We start from the raw sequence: 20596 nt of genomic DNA, 5'->3' as shown, positions 1-20596 counted from the left end.
GAATTCCCTCATTTTAAAGGGATTACAGTTGAGTTTTCAGAAATATTAAATTAACATTTTTTTCAGTTTTATTTTTAATGATTCTGGACTGATTTAGACATGCTCTCTCTCTCTCTCTCTCTCTCACCAGATGAAATGCTTGGTCCAAGATCTTTAATCCAACAAATAAATTTCCAAGATCCTTCACTCATACAGAAGTCAACATTAATTTGAGCAGTTCAGATTTATGCAACAACCAGAGCAACATTTCAAACACACACACACAGAGCAAAGGCCTGGAAACGTAAGACAGAGGTGCAGGCTTATCTGGGGAGAAAACTGGTTGCATAGTATAGGCTGAGTAAATTTCTGGAGTCAAATATCATCAGGCATGGAAAGTACATTTGTATGTGTATGTATATAAAGAGAAAACCTTTACAAAACAGCTTCAAGTTCAAAAGTGATTTTCAATACCTCCCCTCTCTCACACATACACACAACTGCACACAGACACAGACACACGCACACACACACATAACACCAATCTCACTCATACTCAAAACTGCACAACACAATAGTTTTGTTTAGTTTTAAGTCTTTCAAGGAGGTGTCACTGTGTCCAGATGAACTGATATACGCTACACATCTGCTAGGCAGATGCCTGACCAGCAGCATAACCCAAAGCACTCAGTCAGGCCTTGAGTGCATACCAATATGTTTGTGTACCTTTCAGAGTAGATTTCTTCAACAGAATTTTGCCAGATGACAACACTCTCGTTGCCATGAGTTATTTTTCAGTGCACCAAGTGTGTGCTGCACACTGGACCTCATCCGAATGACTAAAACGCTCAGTTCAATTTTCCAGTCAAACTTGGGAGAATGGCAATGAGGATTCGAACCCAGACCCGCACAGACTCTGTATTGGCTGATGAGCGTCACCCAATAGAATCATGATAATGTACCTAATGGAAAGCCATAATAACGTTTCAACTCTTGTTCAGCCCCCCCCCCCCAAAACTGAGCATTCCTGTGAAAAGTGGTATGGTGCTAAAACTGTCCCTAAAAGAACAACAACAACAAAAAAAAAACACACACAAAAAAACCAAATCCACTTATACATGTAACAGTGAGCGTAAAAGAGTTCACAAAAGAACAACAACTTTCTTTTTCTGTCTCTCTCAAGGCTACTGTTCTTCAATGTTCAGCTACCATCCCCTACCTGACAAAAAAAGAAAGAAAGAAAGAAAGAAAAAAAAAAAAGAGATGAAAAATAAGACTCCGGTATGTCCATATTTCAGTTACCCCACCCCCCACCCACCACACACATACCCCCCAAAACAAAACAAAAATAACAAAAAAAAACCCAACCCCAAAGCAAAGGGCTCCAGTACATTGATGTTACAGATCTCACCTCCTGGAGACAAAAACAGAATCACGGATATTTTTTGCAAAAGCAGTTCAAAACCCGTGTCAGCAATCATAATATAATGAGGATAGCTGTTGATGATAAACGACCTCAGCATGCCCATGGGTTAATCCTTTCGACGAACAAGGACATCACCGCACTGGTAGAAGGCCGAGGGAGCTTTGGGATTGTTGGTCACATAACGAGTCTGAAAAAAAAAAGAAAAGAAAAAGAAAAAAAAGAATGCCATTAAATGGAGGAGTGCTCAATCACCTCCCTTGTAAGATTAAACGCAGACATGACTGAATGAATGAATGAGTGAATGAATGTACAAGTAAGTACATGAATAAACATACAAGGAAACACAGGAATGAATAAATGAATTTCACAGTTGGATTTAATAAATAAATCGATAAATAATTTACAAACTAAGCAAATAACGAGGAAAATAAAAATAAAGAGAGAGAGAGAGAGAAGCAAATGAATAAACAAATAAACAACTAAATGAATTGAAGCTTCACAAGTGGATTCAAAGACTTCCCGCACCCCACCCCCCAAACCTTTGCAGGGTAAAACATTTATCAAAACATTTATTCCAATAATTTTTCTAGCCCTGGAAATTGTCCTCCAATTTTTAATACTTCCGGAGAACAAGGACATCATTGCACTGCTAGAATGCTAATGGATCTTTGGAATTGTTGGTCAGGTAATGAGTCTGAATTAAGAAAAAGAAAGAAAGAAAGAAAGAAAAAACGAATGCCATTAAATTAATGACTGGTTTGGTGAATGTTCTTTCTTCTTTGCTGCTCCTCACATCTGGAATAACCCTCCTCATCATATCCGTGTGCATCTGATTCTTTTTCTGCTTTTCACTCATCACTAAAACTCATCTTTTTAAAACCGATCTATAAGCACTCTCAGCATTCTTGTTCTCCGACACCACCCATGTCAGCTCACTTTGGATGTATGAAGAGTGGGAAATTGAGTGTGCGTGTGTGTGTGGAGGGGGTTCTGAGAAAGAGGCCATGAATAATTTATGCAACTTGTAATATTTTTCATTCATGTAAAGCACCCTGAGCTCTTAGAGAGAAAGGGCACTATATAAATGAACATTATCATTATTATCATTATTTTTTTTTTTTATAAGATAAGAATAAGAATAACTTCATCATCTCATTAAGAGAAATCACATCAGGTGCATCAACACAAACAAGACAATACTCAATACAAAAATATTAAACATGACTTGATTATATTATATATGCCTTAAAAGAAGTCTACGGCCCCACATCCTCAGGATCATCCCCCCTCCTCAGTGCAGATGGGAATACCTTGATCACCGAGAAGGAGAAAATTCTCGAAGGCTGGGCTGAGCACTTCAACAGTGTCTTAAATCGCCCTTCCTCCATAAATGGTGAAGCCATAGACGGTCACCCACAAGTCCCCATCAACGAAGCACTGGACGATCCGCCAACACTTCTTGAGACCCAGAAAGCAATCCGTCTGCTATCCAGTGGCAAAGCACCTGGCTCAGACTCCATACCAACAGAGGTCTACATGGATGGAGGCACTGTGCTGACTGAGAAGCTCCATCAGCTGTACTCACTCATGTGGAAAGAAGAGACGATCCCCCAGGATTTCAAAGATGCATCTATCATTCACTTGTACAAGCGAAAGGGGAACCGGCAAGCCTGTCATAACCATCGGGGCATTTCCTTGCTCTCTATCGCAGGCAAGGTACTTGCCAGGATCCTACTAAACCGCCTCACAGCACACCTTGACCAAGGTCATTTGCCTGAGAGCCAATGTGGATTCTGGAAAGAGCGTGGAACCACCGACATGGTGTTTGCTGCAAGGCAGCTGCAAGAGAAATGTCAGGAGCATGCTGATCTGTTCTCCACCTTTGTCAACCTCACTAAGGCCTTCGACACCGTGAGTAGAGAGGGACTGTGGAAGATCATGGCCAAGTACGGATGCCCTCGGAAATTTATTTCCTTGGTCAGCCAATTCCATGAATGTATGCAGGCTCGAGTCCAGGACAATGGCGAAACATCTGCTCCTTTTCCTGTCACAAATGGTGTCAAGCAAGGCTGCGTCCTGGCTCCAACACTGTTCAGCCTCATGTTCTCTGCAATGCTTACTGATGCCTTCAGAGATGGCAATGTTGGAATCAGCCTAAAGTACCGAACAGATGGCAAGCTGTTTAACCTCAGAAGGCTTCAAGCAAAAACGAAGGTCATGACAGACATCATCAGAGACTTTTTGTTTGCTGATGATTGTGCCCTCAACACTGGATCTGAAGCTGACATGCAACTCAGCGTCAACAAATTTGCCACTGCCAGCAGGTACTTCGGTCTTACCATCAGCACGAGGAAAACTGAAGTTCTCCATCAGCCAGCCCCTGGGAAACCCCACGTTGAGCCCAACATCACAGTCAACGGTCAGAGACTCAGTGCAGTGGAGCAGTTCACATACCTTGGCAGCACACTGTCACGAAATGCGACCATCGACGATGAAGTGAACGTCAGGATTGCAAGAGCAAGCGCAACTTTTGATAGACTCTGTGCAAATGTCTGGAACAGAAGAGGCATTGGTCTTGAGACCAAACTAAAGGTCTACAGAGCAGTAGTTCTCCCCACACTACTGCACGCCTGTGAAACTTGGACAGTGTACCAACGACATGCCAAGAAGCTGAACCACTTGCACACAACATGCCTCAGGAAGCTACTGAACATCAAGTGGCAAGACAGGACCCCAGATACGGAGGTGCTTACAAAAGCCACCCTTCCCAGCATCTTCACCATCCTGATACAGTCCCAGCTTCGTTGGGCTGGACATGTGGCGCACATGCCAGACCATCGGCTGCCCAAAAGGCTCTTCTATGGCGAGCTGCAACAAGGGAAGAGATCACACGGAGGTCAGAAGAAGCGCTTCAGAGATTCTCTTAAAGTCTCTCTGAAAGTGTTTGTTATCAACCCTGACTCCTGGGAGGAATCTGCAGTGGACCGTGACAAATGGCACGCTGCTGTGCACAAAGGCGCCAAGTTGTGTGAGGCCAACAGGACTGCTGCAGCTGTTCAGAAGAGGCAGGCCAGAAAGTCACTGGCAAACAAGCTCCCTGACAATGATATGCCTGTCTTTGTCTGCCCCAACTGTCAGCGAACATTTCGTGCGCAGACTGGACTGTTCAGCCATCTGCGCATTCACAGATAGATTCATGAGCATCCCCCCCCCCACCCCACCACCACACTCCCCCATCCCCCAGCTGGATGACAACGATGGTCATCATCGATCTCGATGGACACACACCACCAGGTAAGGTCTGCACATAACGTTGGCCTAGGAGATCGGGAAAGTCTGAGATTTGAACCTGGGACCCTCAGACTGCAAGTCCAACGCTTTAGCCACTTGGCTATTGCGCCCATCTCACCTGGGTGCAGTGATGATAATGTGAGGTTCAGTTTCAGTTTCTCAAGGAGGCGTCACTGCGTTTGGACAAATCCATATATGCTACACCACATCTGCTAGGCAGCAGCATAACCCAACATGCTTGTCAGGCCTTGAGTGCATGCTTATTCATCTGCATACCTATCAGAGTGGATTTCTTTTCTTTTTTTTTTTGTTGTTGTAATTTTACCACAGCACAACACTCTCAATGCCAATGGGTTCTTTTTCAGTGCACCAAATGTGTGCTGCACACGGGACCTCAGTTTACTGTCTCATCCGAAAGACTAGACACTCAGTTTGATTTTCCAGTCAAACTTGGGAGAAAGGGCAAGAGCGGGATTCAAACCCACACCCTCATGGACTCTCTGTAATGGCAGCTGAGCGTCTTAACCATTCTGCCACCTTCCTCAAGGATGATGTGAGTAAAGTGCCTTTCCCAAGGACACACACCATGGGGCCTCCAATACTGGCACTGGAGATTGCAGGGTGTGAGGCGTAACGTCTGTTTCTGACAAGGCGACTTTTGCAATGAGGTATATTCCAGATAACAAACACAAGCGGGACTGACGGGAGACAACACTGTCTATATACACTTTCACTTTCAACTACGGGTTATTGCCCTTAACAACTTGCCTATCAATTTATAGTTTTAGTGTTTTTCCAAAAAACGGTGGGAAGACCAAGAAAGTATGTAAAAAATATGAACGTTAATCCTTTAATTCCATTTGTTTTTAATATATCCATCTCGTATGTAACTTATGTAATAACATCCAGCACGTTTCTCATCACTGATAAGATTTTTTTTTTTATAGAAAAATACACAGTCACCAAAACACACCCAGATCAGTATGTAAGCATCTGTATCTATTTCCCATTTAAGCATTAACAACTATAAAAACAAACATGTGAATCAATGAACATGTGAATCAATGAATTAAAACAATATATAAAAAAAAAATAATGCACATATTTTTGAAATAAAATAATTCATTGGAAATCTTTCTAAACTAATGAAGGATAAGATAAAAAAGACAAATGAATGAATACTAAATAAATAATAAAGAAAGAAATTATAATAAATTCAAATCATCTTCAATGAAAACTACTCTTACACAACTGAATGATAAGATAAACAGATTAATGATTAAATACTTAAATAAATTATAATAAATTCAAATCATCTTCACTGAATTTTTGTTTTTTGTTTTTACACAAATGAATGATTAGATAAACAGATCAATGATTAACACGTAAATGAATAAATGAATAACAAATTAAAGCAATCACAATCAATTCAAACCATCTTCAAAAACAAATGAATTTGATATTCCACAGGAAAAAAAAAAAAAGCTACGTACCTGTAGTACCATAGGCACTGGCCTGGAAAAGAAGGTGGGGGGGGGGGGGGGGGGGGGGAGAAAGACGATTAAGTCAGTTAATCAGACACGACAGATACACAGACACAAAAATTTAAATAACAGTCTCAGATACAAACTTGTGTTCACACACACACTTTTTCACATTTCTTCTTTTTCTTTGTTTGTGGACTGCAAACTCCCACGTTCACTCATATACACAAATGGGCAGGTCTGCACATATGTTGACTTGGGAGATCAGAAAAATCCCCACCCTTTACCCACCAGGCGCCATTACCAAGATTCGAACCTGGGACCACCACATAAATACACATGCACATGCACACACACTCACACTCACACACTGAACTCACACACAATTCCATTCCATCTTCAAAACAAACCACCGCACACACACTATCCACAACAAAATGGAACGTTGGCCTTGTGATAATGCGCCTCCCTAGGTAGCAAGAGAATCTGAGTGCACTGGTTTGAATCCCACATTAGCCAGCATTTTCTCCCCCACCACAGGACCTTGGTGATGGTCTAATCGTTAGTCATTCAGATGAGACGATAAACCCAGGTCCCATGTGCAGCATGCATTTAGCGCACATAAAAGAACCCACGGCAACAAAAGCATTGTACCTGGAGAAAAGTCCACTTTGATAGGAAAACAAACAAAACTGCTGGCAGAAAAAAACATACATACAAAAGAGTGGTGCTCTCAGTGTAGCGACGCTCTCTCCCTGGGGAGAGCCGCATGTATTTCACACAGAGAAATCTGTTGTGAAAAAAAGAGTAATACAATACAATACAATACTCACTCGCTGCCTGTGGCGACCTCAGGGGCAGTAACTGTGGCTGTGTACAGGGTCAAGGATGGAACGTCAGTGTCAGTGATGCGAAAAAGTTCTGTAAAACTGGATCCCTCTGCTCTTGCCATGGACACTGACCAGTAACCCTGTGAAGGGAAAAATTGTGTGTACAGTTTCAGATTCTCAAGGAGACATCACTGTGTTGGGACAAATCCACTCACACTGTACCCCGCCTGCTAAGCTGATGCCTGACAGCAGCATAAACCTGAATGTGCTTGTCAGACCTTGAGTGCATGCATAGAAATCTATAATTGTATAAATCTCCACATATATTCATTTATGTAGGTATACCTGTCACAGTGAATTTCTTCTACAGAATTTTGCCGGAGGACAACACTTTTGTTGCCATGTTTTTTGTTGTTTATTTCAGTGTGCCGTGTGCCTGCTCCACACACAGGACCTTGGTTTATTCTCCTCCGAATGACCAGATGCTCAGCTTCATTTTCAAGTCCAACTTGAGGGACAGAAAGGGCAGGAGCTGGATTCGAACCCATACCCTCACGGACAATGTACTGGCAGATAAGCGCCAATCTGGACAATACCCTCACGGACAATGTACTGGCATATAAGCGCCAATCTGGACAATACCCTCACGGACAATGTACTGGCAGATAAGCGCCAATCTGGACAATACCCTCACGGACAATGTACTGGCATATAAGCGCCAATCTGGACAATACCCTCACGGACAATGTACAGGCATATAAGCGCCAATCTGGACGCTTCTAGTTCTACTATATTAAAAAACAATCTTGAGCTGGAGGACTTGCAAATTTCCAACAATGCGAAAGACATATATTTGCTATCTATTTGACTTACTATTTCAATTTCCATGTGATTCTGTTCCCTCTTTACTTCAGTGACTGATATCCCTGGATTAATTGCTGTATCTTCATTTCATGCCTTTCCATTTCTTTTCAAATGCATGCGGTGAAAAGTGCCAGCTGTAGTGTGTGACTGGAAAATCAAACCGAGCGTCTAGTCTTTCGGATGAGAAGATAAACCAAGGTACCGTGTGCAGCATGCACTTGGCGCACTGAAAAAGAACACGTGGCAATGAGGGTGTTGTCCTCTGGCAAAATTATGTGAAAAGAAATCCACTCTGATAGGTACACAAATATATAAGCATGCACTCAAGGCCTGACAAACGCGTTGGGTTATGCTGCTGTCAGACATCTGCCTAACAGATGTGGTGTAGCGAATACGGATTTGTCCGAACACAGTGATGCATCCTTCTGCTAACTTCCTCCATCACTGTGTGTTCATGCACAGCATTAATCATTATCCACTAGCCAGCTAGCTGCCTGACTGATCAACCAACCAACTGACAAATGGGCTGACTGGTTAACTAACTGACTGACTGACCCAAAGACGAAGAAAGCAGAATGGCTGAGACACTCATCTGCCATCTCCATGAGCAAGGTACGAGGGTGTGGGTTCGAATCCTGCTCTCGCCCTTTCTCCCAAGTTTGACTGGAAAATCAAACTGAGCGTCTAGTCATTCAGATGAGATGATAAACCTGGGGCACTGAAAATGAACCCATGGCAACAAAAGTGTGGTCCACTGGCACGATTCTGATGAAGAAATCCACTCTGATAGGTACATGAATATACGTGCATGCATTCACAACCTGATTAAGCCTGATGGGTTATGCTGCTGGTCAGGCATCTGCCTAGCAGATGTGGTGTAGCGTATAAGGATTTGTCCAAACTCAGTGATGCCTCCTTGAGAAACTGAAACCGATTCAAAGACTGACTGTTTAGCTGACAGACTGACTGACTGACATACTAGGTAAACAACTTACCAACCGACTGACTACAAATTTGGACGGACTGATGGAGTACACAACTGATCAACCAACCAATCGACTAACTGACAAACTGATGGACTGGAAGATTGACTGGCTGACAAACTGATGGACTGGAAGATTGACTGGCTGACAAACTGATGGACTGGAAGATTGACTGGCTGACAAACTGATGGACTGGAAGACTGACTGGCTGACAAACTGATGGACTGGAAGATTGACTGGCTGACAAACTGATGGACTGGAAGACTGACTGGCTGACAAACTGATGGACTGGAAGATTGACTGGCTGACAAACTGATGGACTGGAAGATTGACTGGCTGACAAACTGATGGACTGGAAGACTGACTGGCTGACAAACTGATGGACTGGAAGACTGACTGGCTGACAAACTGATGGACTGGAAGATTGACTGGCTGACAAACTGATGGACTGGAAGATTGACTGGCTGACAAACTGATGGACTGGAAGACTGACTGGCTGACAAACTGATGGACTGGAAGATTGACTGGCTGACAAACTGATGGACTGGAAGATTGACTGGCTGACAAACTGATGGACTGGAAGACTGACTGGCTGACAAACTGATGGACTGGAAGATTGACTGGCTGACAAACTGATGGACTGGAAGACTGACTGGCTGACAAACTGATGGACTGGAAGATTGACTGGCTGACAAACTGATGGACTGGAAGATTGACTGGCTGACAAACTGATGGACTGGAAGACTGACTGGCTGACAAACTGATGGACTGGAAGATTGACTGGCTGACAAACTGATGGACTGGAAGACTGACTGGCTGACAAACTGATGGACTGGAAGATTGACTGGCTGACAAACTGATGGACTGGAAGACTGACTGGCTGACAAACTGATGGACTGGAAGATTGACTGGCTGACAAACTGATGGACTGGAAGATTGACTGGCTGACAAACTGATGGACTGGAAGATTGACTGGCTGACAAACTGAATGATCGACTGACTGCTAATGTCTTAACACCTGTAACTTTCTCACATATGAAAAGAATAATCTTTTTTTCAATCCAAAAAAAAAAAAAAAAAAAAAAGGATTTCATCTTCGTGAAATACAGTGACCGCCTGTTATAATATCAATTCAATACTGTAATGGAGGTCAGTATTGGTGACACAATAAAGCTCCACGAAATGACATTGACCTAAAGGTGTTCCCCCTTGTGGAGATAAAAATAAAAGTGCAAGTGTGTAAAACAATGCAAAGCATTTGATCCACTGACTTGCTGACTGACTGACTGACTAAGTAAACCACTGACTGGCAGACCCAATGACAAATAAACTGACTGAACAATGAACAGTCTGTCTGATGAATTGACTGACTAATTGGCAGACTGACTAATGGACTGACTGACAGAAGGACTGGCTGACAAACTGAATGAATTATTGACTGTTAGTGTATGTGACATGTCTGTACTTTTATCATACATAGAAAAAATTTACATATTAAATGATAATACAACTTTCAGTTCTGCGAAATTCAGCAACTGCCTGATATAATTATTCAGGAATACAATAATTAATACTATACACACAGTCAGGTGAGCAACAAGTTAAAACATGGCAAAAAACAAGAGAAAAAACAAAAGAATGAACATACAAATGAAATTTTATTTTAGGAGGGTAAAGGAATAAACACAATGTGTGTGTTTACGTAAATCTGGCCATCTGCAGAAAAAAATGAGAGACAGAGAGAGAGAGAGAGAGAGAGAGAGAGAGAGACAGACAGACAGACAGAGAGACAGAGAAAAACTCACTGGATGGGCCTCGTTGAAGTGATTCAGGTTCTTCTGAAAAATCACCGTGAAGTTGGTTCCTCCCCTGTTTCACACACACACACACGCACACGCACACACACACACGCACACGCACACACACACACGCATGCATGCATGCATGCAGACACAAACACTCATGCACACACACACACACACACACACATTTATTTGGTCCAATTTCGCACCATTCCTGATTCAATGATTCAACTGCGATAATCACAGTATAATCTTAACACACAGTTATAACATAAATGGAATCACTGAGTCAATGCATGTGGTTACAGCAGTGACCTAAATCACAATTAATATCAAATGTACTGAGATGGGACACGGTCCGTTTAAAATCACGTCGGACAAAAAACATATGTGAGGTTATAAAATGAGTATCAGTATCAGCATCAGTATCAGTATCGGTAGCTCAAGGAGGCGTCACTGCATTTGGTCATATCCATATACGCTACACCACATCTGCCAAGCAGATGCCTGACCAACAGTGTAACCCAACACGCTTAGTCAGGTCTTGAGAAAAAAAAAATTATATAACAAAAAAATAAAATAAAAAAAAATTAAAAAAATAAAAATAAAAGGAATGAAAGAAAGATCTTATCACAATGTTTCACCATGCATGGGTGAAGAATCAAACTGAGGTTGTGGCAGCAACCATTTGCTAAGCCAACTCATCATAGATGTATGCTCAGATCTATCTAACACATACATGTATTCACCATGCAGAACCACCAATCTCAGTTCAAATCTTGACTGTTCTGTTCAAATTAGTATTGCATGCATTTGAGGAGCAGTTATACTTTTTGTCTACTTTTAAGAAGTGTATGTGCAGTCTCAAGAGGAAGAAGTCCAACCTGGTCGTTTAGTTCAATCTTATCTCAGTAAGGTGACAGCCCTTCATTGACAAGGACACTTGTCAGCAGCATTTAAGCGGTTAAATGGAAAATAGGACAAAAACAAAACAAAATATCACAGGAGCTACATGACATCCAAAGATGACGACAATGCAGCAATCACCACAGATATCAACAAGTTGTACTTGGTACCATGGCAAAATCAGTTAGGTGCAATAGTTGAGTGGTTAAAAAGTTGGACTTTCAATCTGAGGGTCTCAGGTTCGAATCTTGGTTACAGTGCCTGGTGAGTTAAGGGTGGAGATTTTTCCAATTTCCTTGGTCAACATATGTGCAGACCTGCTAATGCCTGAACCCCATTCATATGTATATGCACGCAGAAGATCAAACACGCATGTTTAAGATCCTGTAATCCATGTCAGCGTTCAATGGGCTACGGCATCAAGAACATACCCAACATGCACAACCCCAAAAACAGACTATGGCTGCCTATATGGCTGCCTACATGGTGGGATAAATAAACAAAACGGTCATACACGTAAAATGTTACATGTCTGTCTGAGTGTGTATGTGTGCGTGCCTGAAATATGACTAAATGACACGGGAAACGAATGATGAGCACTCAATGGCAACCGTCAGTCGGCTCTGCCCAGGTTGACAGCCTGTTTTGCAAATGACCCTGAGTTTGTAAAGTGCTTAGAGCTTGGTCTCTGACTGTGGACAGGCGCTAAATGTGTAAGTATTCATAGCATCATTATCATTACCTTTCTGACTCTCACTCCTCCCAGCTGTGAATGGGTACCTGACCAGGTAAGGAAGGTTATGCCAAGCCTTAAACTGTTAAAGTAAACACAGTGGATACAAATTCACTGCCCCAACAGGTGTAAAAGGCTATGATGACGATATGCATACTTATACGACACCTATCCTTGGTCAGAGACCAAGCTCTAAGCACTTTATTTACACAGAGTCATTTGGCACAACAGGCTGCCTACCTTGGGAGAGCCGACTGATGGCTGCCACTGGGCGCTCATCATTTGTTTACTGTGTCATTCAGTCAGGTTTCTGTCACACACACACACACACACACACACACACACACACAGTGACACAGACATGTAACATGTTATGTGTATGATTGTTTTGCTTTATTTGCCTTGCCATGCAGGCAGCCATACTCCATTTTCGGAGGTGTGCATGCTGGGTATGTTCTTGTTTCCATATCCCAACAAATGCTGACATGTATTGCAGGATCTTTAATGTGCACATCGATCTTCTGCTTGCATATACACAAGAAGAGGGTTCAGGAACTAGCAAGTCTGACACTGACTTTGGAGATGAGACAAATCTCCACCTTTAAGCCACACATACACACACACACACACACAGACACAGACATAGACACAGACACACATACACACACACACAAACACATATTTATACACTCACATATATGATCTGTTATGGATACATGCATATTATCTATCCACAGGAGGAATTTTGTTTAATGTCCCGTCACACATATCGGTGATTGAAATCTATCCACAGTCAGACCAAGCTCTAAGCACTTTATTACTGGTACTTATTCAGACCTATCTTCGGCTGGAGACCAAACACATACACACAAACACACACATACACACACACACACATATTTATACACTCACACATATGATCTGTTATGGATACATGCATATTATCTATCCACAGTCAGACCAAGCTCTAAGCACTTTATTATTGGCATTTATTCAGCACCTATCTTCGGTTGGAGACCAAACACACACAGACACACACACACACATACACACACACACACACGCACGCACACACACACACACACACACACACACATACACTCACATAAACACACATTTATACATTCACATATGATATGATCTGATATGGATACATACATTTTATCCATGGTCAGAGACCAAGCTCTGAGCACTTCACAAACACGAAGTTTATTGGATGACAGGTTGCCTACCTGGGTAGAGCTGACTGAAAGCTGCCATTGGGCGCTCATCATTTGTTTCAAAGCATGTGCACTAATCCATAAATCACATAAAACCACATACTAAACTAGAATTGAACATTAGAACATTTTTTTTTTTTAGAGCACAAGCTTGACCTACGCATAAAACCAACTCTCTGCTAAGGGCTTTGAAAGCCTACGAAAGGTATGTAAAAGCATTAACCTAATATGAAACGAAACAAACAACAGGTATGTATAAAACATTAACTTAATATGAAACGAAACAAACAACAGGTATGTATAAAACATTAACCTAATATGAAATGAAACAAACAACAAAGAAGCCAGTATGACGGGGATTGAACTCAGGGACCTCAGGCAAGAATCCAGCGCTCTAACCATATGACCACAGCTCCAGTCATCTAACCTTCAACCTAATTTTTCTGTGACAAGATCAACAATGCAGCAGCTACAGAAGTCAGCAAAAGATGACTACAACACCAAAACAAACAGCACAGGCAAAACAAGTTGTAAACTTGTGTTGTAAACAAGTGATAGCTTAAAGGTAACGCATCCGCCTAGGAAGCAAGAGAATCTGAGCACACTGGTTCGAATCCCTGCACATTCGCCAGTATTTTCTCCCCCTTCACTAGACCTTGAGTGGTGGTTTGGATGCTAGTCATTCAGATGTGATGATAAACTGAGGTCCAGTGTGCAGCATGCACTTAGCGCACATAAAAGAACCCACAGCAACAAATGGGTTGACCATGGCAAAATTCTGTAGAAAAATCCACTTCGAAAGGAAAAAAATAAAAAACTGCAAGCAGGAAAAAAATGCCAAAAAATGGGTGGCGCTCTCAATGTAGCGACACACTCTCCCCGGGGAGAGCAGCTCAAGTTTCACAGAGAAAATCTATTGTGACAAAAATGAATAATACGATAATATGATACAATACAAAACACTTACACAATGGACAGCTTGTTGGCAGTGGGTATGGTTCCTCCACACGGCCCTTTCAACAGTATGCAACTGTCACTGTCTGCACACGACATGGTGGTGAGTCTGGTGAGTAGCTGTCAGCAGTATGCAGCTGTCACTGGTGAGTAGCTGTCAGCAGTATGCATCTATCAATGCCTGCATACATGGTCTGTCTGGTGAGCGACTATCAACAGCATGCAGTAATTGCCACTTGGGACATGGGATAGAGTCATTCTTGTTCCATTCCCAAATGCCCCCATTCAAGATGTGTCTTGATTCCCATCCCCGGCCCCTCCTCCCCTCTCCATCCTCAACACTCCAGCCCCTCAAAATAACAACAACAAAAAACAACACTTTTTGTGTGTGCATGCATGCGTGTGTGTGAGCATGATTTTTACATTTGAAATTTGTAGATTTGTCTTGGTGTATATATCTGTATGATGTTTCTCTCTCTTTCTTCTATCCTTTCTATTCTTTCTTTCTTCTTCTATTATACTTCTTCTTGTGCTGTTGTATGCTATTAAACACTGATGTATATGTATTGTTTCATATGAGGCACTTAGAACACATTATATGGGGAGCTCGCGACATATAAGTACTATATTCTTCTTCTTCTTAATAGTAGTAGTAGTAGTAGTAGTATCATCATCTTTGTTGTAATAATTACTATTATTATTAGTAGTGTTATCATTATCATTAGCAGTTGCATTAGAAAAATAGTAGTTGTTGTAGTATCATTTATATTATTAGTATTTGCATCACATTATCATTTTTAGTACTATCAGTATTATTATCAGTGGAGTGATAGCCTAGAGGTAACACATCCACATTGGAAGTGAGAGAATCTGAGCGCGCTGGTTTGAATCATGGCTTAGCTGCCGATATTTTCTCCCCCTCCACTAGACCTTGAGTGTTGGTCTGAACGCTAGTCATTCAGATGAGACAATAAACCAAGGTCCCGTGTGTAGCATGCACTTAGAATCCACGGCAACAAATGGGTTGTTCCTGGCAAAATTCTGTGGAAAAATTCACTTCGATAGGAAAAACAAATAAAACTGCAGGCAGGAAAAAATACCAAAAAAAAAAAGAAAAAAAGAAAAAAAAGAAAAAAAGAAAAAAAAGAAAAAAAGGGTGGTGCTGTAGTACCTATGTATAGCGATGCTCTCTCCCTGGGGAGAGCAGCCTGAATTTCACACAGAGAAATCTGTTGTGATAAAAACAAAAGCAAATATAAATACAAGTTATTAGTACTATAACTATTGATTCAAAACAACTGCAAAAAAGCATTCTGCAATTCCCCTAAGAACAAACCTGATGGGTCAGGCAAACTGAGAAAAAAAGATTAACTGTCACTGAGAGGGCTGCAATTTTAATTGCTTTTTTTTCATAAATGGAGTGAGTTAATGTTCATTCCATTTGCTCAAAAGTTTCTTTATCTCAACAAGATTAGATAGATTGTGATTCCAGAATAAATAATCAACCTGAGGCGTAATAAAAAAAAAAAGAAGCCCTGCTCTGAAATAACTACGTGGGAGGGGTCTGTGTGAAAACGGTGCTTGTTAAAATAGTGTAATGTCCTATTTTAGCTTCCAAACGTATTGGCCCTCTTGGTAACTTTTCCATGGTTTGTGGGACGCAAAACGAAAAAAGCAAAATGGCGGCACGTCAGTTTAGTGTCTGAATCTGCAACAAAATTGAGAAAAATAACGCACAAAATAAGAGTAGTGTCTGAATCTGCAACAAAACTGTGAAAAATAACGCACAAAATAAGAGTAGTGTCTGAATCTGCAACAAAACTGTGAAAAATAACGCACAAAATAAGAGTAGTGTCTGAATCTGCAACAAAACTGTGAAAAATAACGCACAAAATAAGAGTAGAAATCCACTGAAAATGGGTTCCAGCATGTACTATTGTACTAATCATCGTAATACCGTTTCATACATGTACAAAACTTGCCCGTAAAATAGGTACAATAACTTAGGATGTTTAAATAGGACTAATTGTTGGCAATATCCACAATAGGATGTTTAAATAGGACTAATCTTTGGCAATATCCACAATTTTCCCTTTCAAGCCAGAATGAGTTTAGTTTTCACAAAAAGGCGTGGACGTACACACAGCACATACGGGAAGAAATAATGAGCACCGACCACCGATTTTAAAATCGTTTGCTTGCTTTTTTTCTATGAAGTGCGCAGTTGCAGAGTTGGCTTCCATATTTATCAAATAGTAAAGAACCAGATTCACTGGGATGTAAGAATAAAAAGGTAAAGAAAATGAACGAAAGCTTTGCTTTCGATTTCGAACTTCACAAGCCAAGCTGACGACACTTTATTCATAGCTCACCAGGTTTGTTGATATCTGTCAAAGGAGTTCGCTGCGCAGGATTCAGCATACAGAGATGAGAAGCACAGATATGCACGCTGCAAAACAGAATGATGAACCTCGAAAGCATGTTGCAAACTAACTTAGAGTTTCGAGGAGGTAAAAAGAGCTTTTCCCGTTCTGTTGTTTAACAAGTCGGCTCGATCCAAACGTGCAGTTGTGTAACTTGCACTGTCACGTGCTTAGCTCACGTGACCCCATCCAACCGGTGATTGATTAAGTTAGACCCCATACAAAGAGTCTGTCCAAGGTTTGTAAGTGAGAAAAGCGAATTAGTACACTGTGTGTTTGTACTGTGCTCCTTTCGCCAACATCTGTGTGTGGAACGAGCGAAAAAGACCACGGGAAAGCAGTTTCCAGTGTTGGAGCCACAATGGCGGCGCCTACGCCAGCCCCGCCGGCCGTGGAACCAGTATACATTACTACCAGGGCACTCCCTACATATGAGACGCTACCTACAGTGTATGACATTTGTGTTGCCGCGGAGGCTGCGTGCGGTCGAGAAACAATTCGGGGGGCGCAGCGGATTCGCGGTCTGTGGCGGATATATCCGCGAAATGAAGAAGTAAGAGACCATTTGTTACTGGAAGGGTTCCTGTTTAGGGGAGCACGAGTGTCTCTCCTGGATAGGAATCCTTTTGTTAACAAGGACCAGGGGGATGAAAAACCCACCACAAAGCTGTGGGTAAATAACATCCCGCTTGGTATCAATAACGAACTAATAGAAACAGCTCTAAAAAAGATAGGGGTAGAGCTACGGTCATCTCTCAGAAATGAGCTGGCAAGAAACCCCGACGGGCGACTGACCCAGTTTGAAACTGGCCGCCGTTTCGTGTATATCACGGTACCAGTCACACCACTGAGGCCAGTCATGAAAATCGGTGTATTCACTGCAGACATTTATCATAAAGAACAAAAGCAAAAACCAAAAAAGTGTAACAAATGCCTGCAGGAGGGACATGTGGCAGCTAACTGTGAAGGGGAGGTGGTTTGCAAAGGTTGCCTGCAGCAGGGGCATAAAATAATGGACTGCCCCTCTTCGGTGCCCCTGAATGCCGAGGAAGAAGAAGTTAGGGAAGAAGTTGAAACACCAGCAGCATGCGAGCCACAGGGCAGTAGTCAACCAGCGCTGACACTGCCAGGCGAGCAAGTGCCAGTGTGTGGAAGAGGTGATGCGAGCAGCACGCAGGACCAGAAAGCAGCCAGTCCCGTGAAGCCGGCGCGCGCACACACCGCAACAACGAGCCTTGCTGGAAGAAAAGAAAAAAGGGAGAGGAGTGAATCTCCCACAACGCCAGTGCCGGACAGCAAACGGCCGACTGTAGTGGCCCCGGACAACGCAAGAGGAGAGGAAGAGAAAGCAGACAGCATGCAGGAGGGGGCCGACACCTAGCACGTGTTCTCTCCCCACCGGTCTGACCTTTCCCTCACGACCCTTGGCTTCGTTTTATGGACTTGTGATTTATGATGAATGATTTTGGTTATCTGCTACAGAAATCTGAAGAAATGCTATCCTCATACCAGTTATGAACCACGATATATGTATTGGTACTTTAAATGTGCGGGGTCTGAGAAATAAGCTAAAAAGAAAAGTTGTATTTGACTTCCTCAGAAAACAAAAGTTAGACATAGCATGTTTGCAGGAGACATACGTTACAGATGATGTGATGCACGAAATCGATAGACAATGGTCGGGAAGCATATTCTATAGTGCAGGAACTAACAGAAGCAATGGACTCATTATCCTCATTTCCAAACTTAAGCAGATTCAGGCAGAATTAATTCATGCAGCAGAGAGAATACTACTAATTAGAGTCAGGCATGACAACAAAATAACCATCATCGCTAATTGCTATGCGCCAAACTCGACCGTAGATAAATTAGAATTCATAAACCAACTGGGCAGCCTACTGCTAAAGCAAGACTACGACCATTTGTGGGTACTGGGTGATTTCAACACAACAATAAGCCATCTAGATAACATCGCGGGCAAACCACACTCAACACGAGAAAATGAAGCTCTCATGGAAATGTTATCTTCTCTAGACCTGGAAGACACATGGAGATCTATCCACCCAGACGTCAAAGAATATACTTGGTCAAGACCCACTCCTTTCACAGCAAGGAGAATTGATTATATTTTCTGTGACAATATCTCCCAAGCACTCGTGCAGAAAACAGACATTGAGTTATTTCCCCACTCAGACCACAAACTTGTAAAAGCAATATTCAGCGCAAACGAGTTTCGAAGAGGTCCAGGATACTGGAAGTTTAATAGCTCGTTGCTATCAGAGGAACGTTTTCTGGAAGAAACAAACGATTTTATAGATTCACATTTCTCAAAATATAAAGACGAAAATCCACAAAAAGCCTGGGAAATGTTTAAAGTTAAATACAAGTCCTACTGTATCAACTATTCAAAAATCGCCAAAAATAGGGCTTCAAATAAACATGCAAAAATCAAAATGCTGCACGACATTGAACAAAATCTGACACAAAGCATTCTTGATAAAAACATGATAATGAAAGCACAACAACTAAAAAAAGAAATAGAACTACAGGAACTAACAGAAGCAAGAGGTGCTCAGATTCGTTCAAGAGTCAAGTGGATAGAGGACGGGGAAAAAAACACAAAATACTTTCTCCGCCTTGAAAGGGCCCAAGGAGCCGCGAACGTAATATCATCTCTGCGCATAAACCAAAACACGACAGACAATCCACAGACAATACTGAACCAGATCGAGAAATTTTATACAGAGTTATACAAGAAAGACTTAACCGTAGATAAAGGAAGAAACATAAGAGGCCATTTCCTGAGCAACGAAGATTATCCAGTACTTACAGAAGAAGAAAAAGACCTCTGTGACAAAGAAATAACTCTGGACGAGCTAACAGTAGCTCTCACAAACTTAAACAAAGACTCTGCGCCTGGTAGTGACGGCCTCACACCAGCATTTTATAAAACGTTCTGGGACAAACTAAAAACGCCATTCCTTCTCTATATTACAGAAGCCATCAAAGAAGGAGAATTACCTTTCTCAATGAAGAAAGGAATTGTTACATTAATCCATAAAGGCAAGGACCTGGACAAAAATAACCTCACAAATTATAGACCTATTACTCTCACAAATACAGACTATAAGATAGTCACGAAAGCGCTTGCCACGAGACTCCAAAATGTCATCAAAACAGTTGTAAATGAAGACCAAGTAGGTTTCATAAAGGGAAGAAATATAGCAGTTCACTTGAGATTCTTTGATGACCTAACTAAACACCTCAATACAACGAATCAAACAGGTGCTCTAGTTGCTCTAGATTTCTCTAAAGCCTTTGACACAATATCAAAAGATTGTATCATCGAAGCACTAGATATTTTCAACTTTGGCCCAATATTTAAGAATGTTGTTTCTACTGTAATGAAAAACACACAAAGTTGTGTTCACAATGGTGGATGGCTATCTGATTGGTTTCCAACAGAACGAGGAATCAGACAGGGATGCCCACTAAGTCCCCTTCTTTTCGTACTAGCAGTAGAAATACTGGCGATTAGAATTAGAAACAATAAAGAGATTCGAGGAATTGAATTGACGCCATTAGGAGGTGTGTGCAACGAAAGTAACACCTCTAAAATAAAACAGTTTGCAGATGATACAACATTAACTCTAAAAAATGGACAGGACATTCGGATAGCTACAGACATTGTATCTCAGTTT

At 41.8% G+C, this 20596-nt stretch overlaps 1 protein-coding gene across 2 annotated transcripts; it reads right to left on the bottom strand.

The window, feature by feature from the left end:
- Positions 1 to 138: 138 nt before the first annotated feature.
- LOC143276794 (uncharacterized) lies at positions 139 to 17056 on the bottom strand. Of its 2 annotated transcripts, none has more exons than XM_076581442.1 (6): positions 16845 to 17056; positions 14486 to 14558; positions 10663 to 10726; positions 7014 to 7150; positions 6190 to 6211; positions 139 to 1592 (listed from the first exon to the last, which is right to left on the bottom strand). In XM_076581442.1, the coding sequence occupies exons 1-6, from the start codon at positions 16951 to 16953 to the stop codon at positions 1512 to 1514; spliced, it is 486 nt and encodes a 161-aa protein (XP_076437557.1). In that variant the 5' UTR covers positions 16954 to 17056; the 3' UTR covers positions 139 to 1511. The 2 variants fall into 2 exon arrangements, with proteins under 2 accessions (XP_076437557.1, XP_076437558.1); XM_076581443.1 differs by having other exon boundaries at positions 14486 to 14626; positions 16845 to 16991.
- Positions 17057 to 20596: the final 3540 nt, after the last annotated feature.

This window comes from Babylonia areolata, chromosome 33 (assembly GCF_041734735.1).
Source record: "Babylonia areolata isolate BAREFJ2019XMU chromosome 33, ASM4173473v1, whole genome shotgun sequence".
In the NCBI taxonomy this organism is placed as follows: Eukaryota; Metazoa; Mollusca; class Gastropoda; order Neogastropoda; family Buccinidae; genus Babylonia; species Babylonia areolata.
This window is presented reverse-complemented; position numbering and strand designations above follow the sequence as displayed.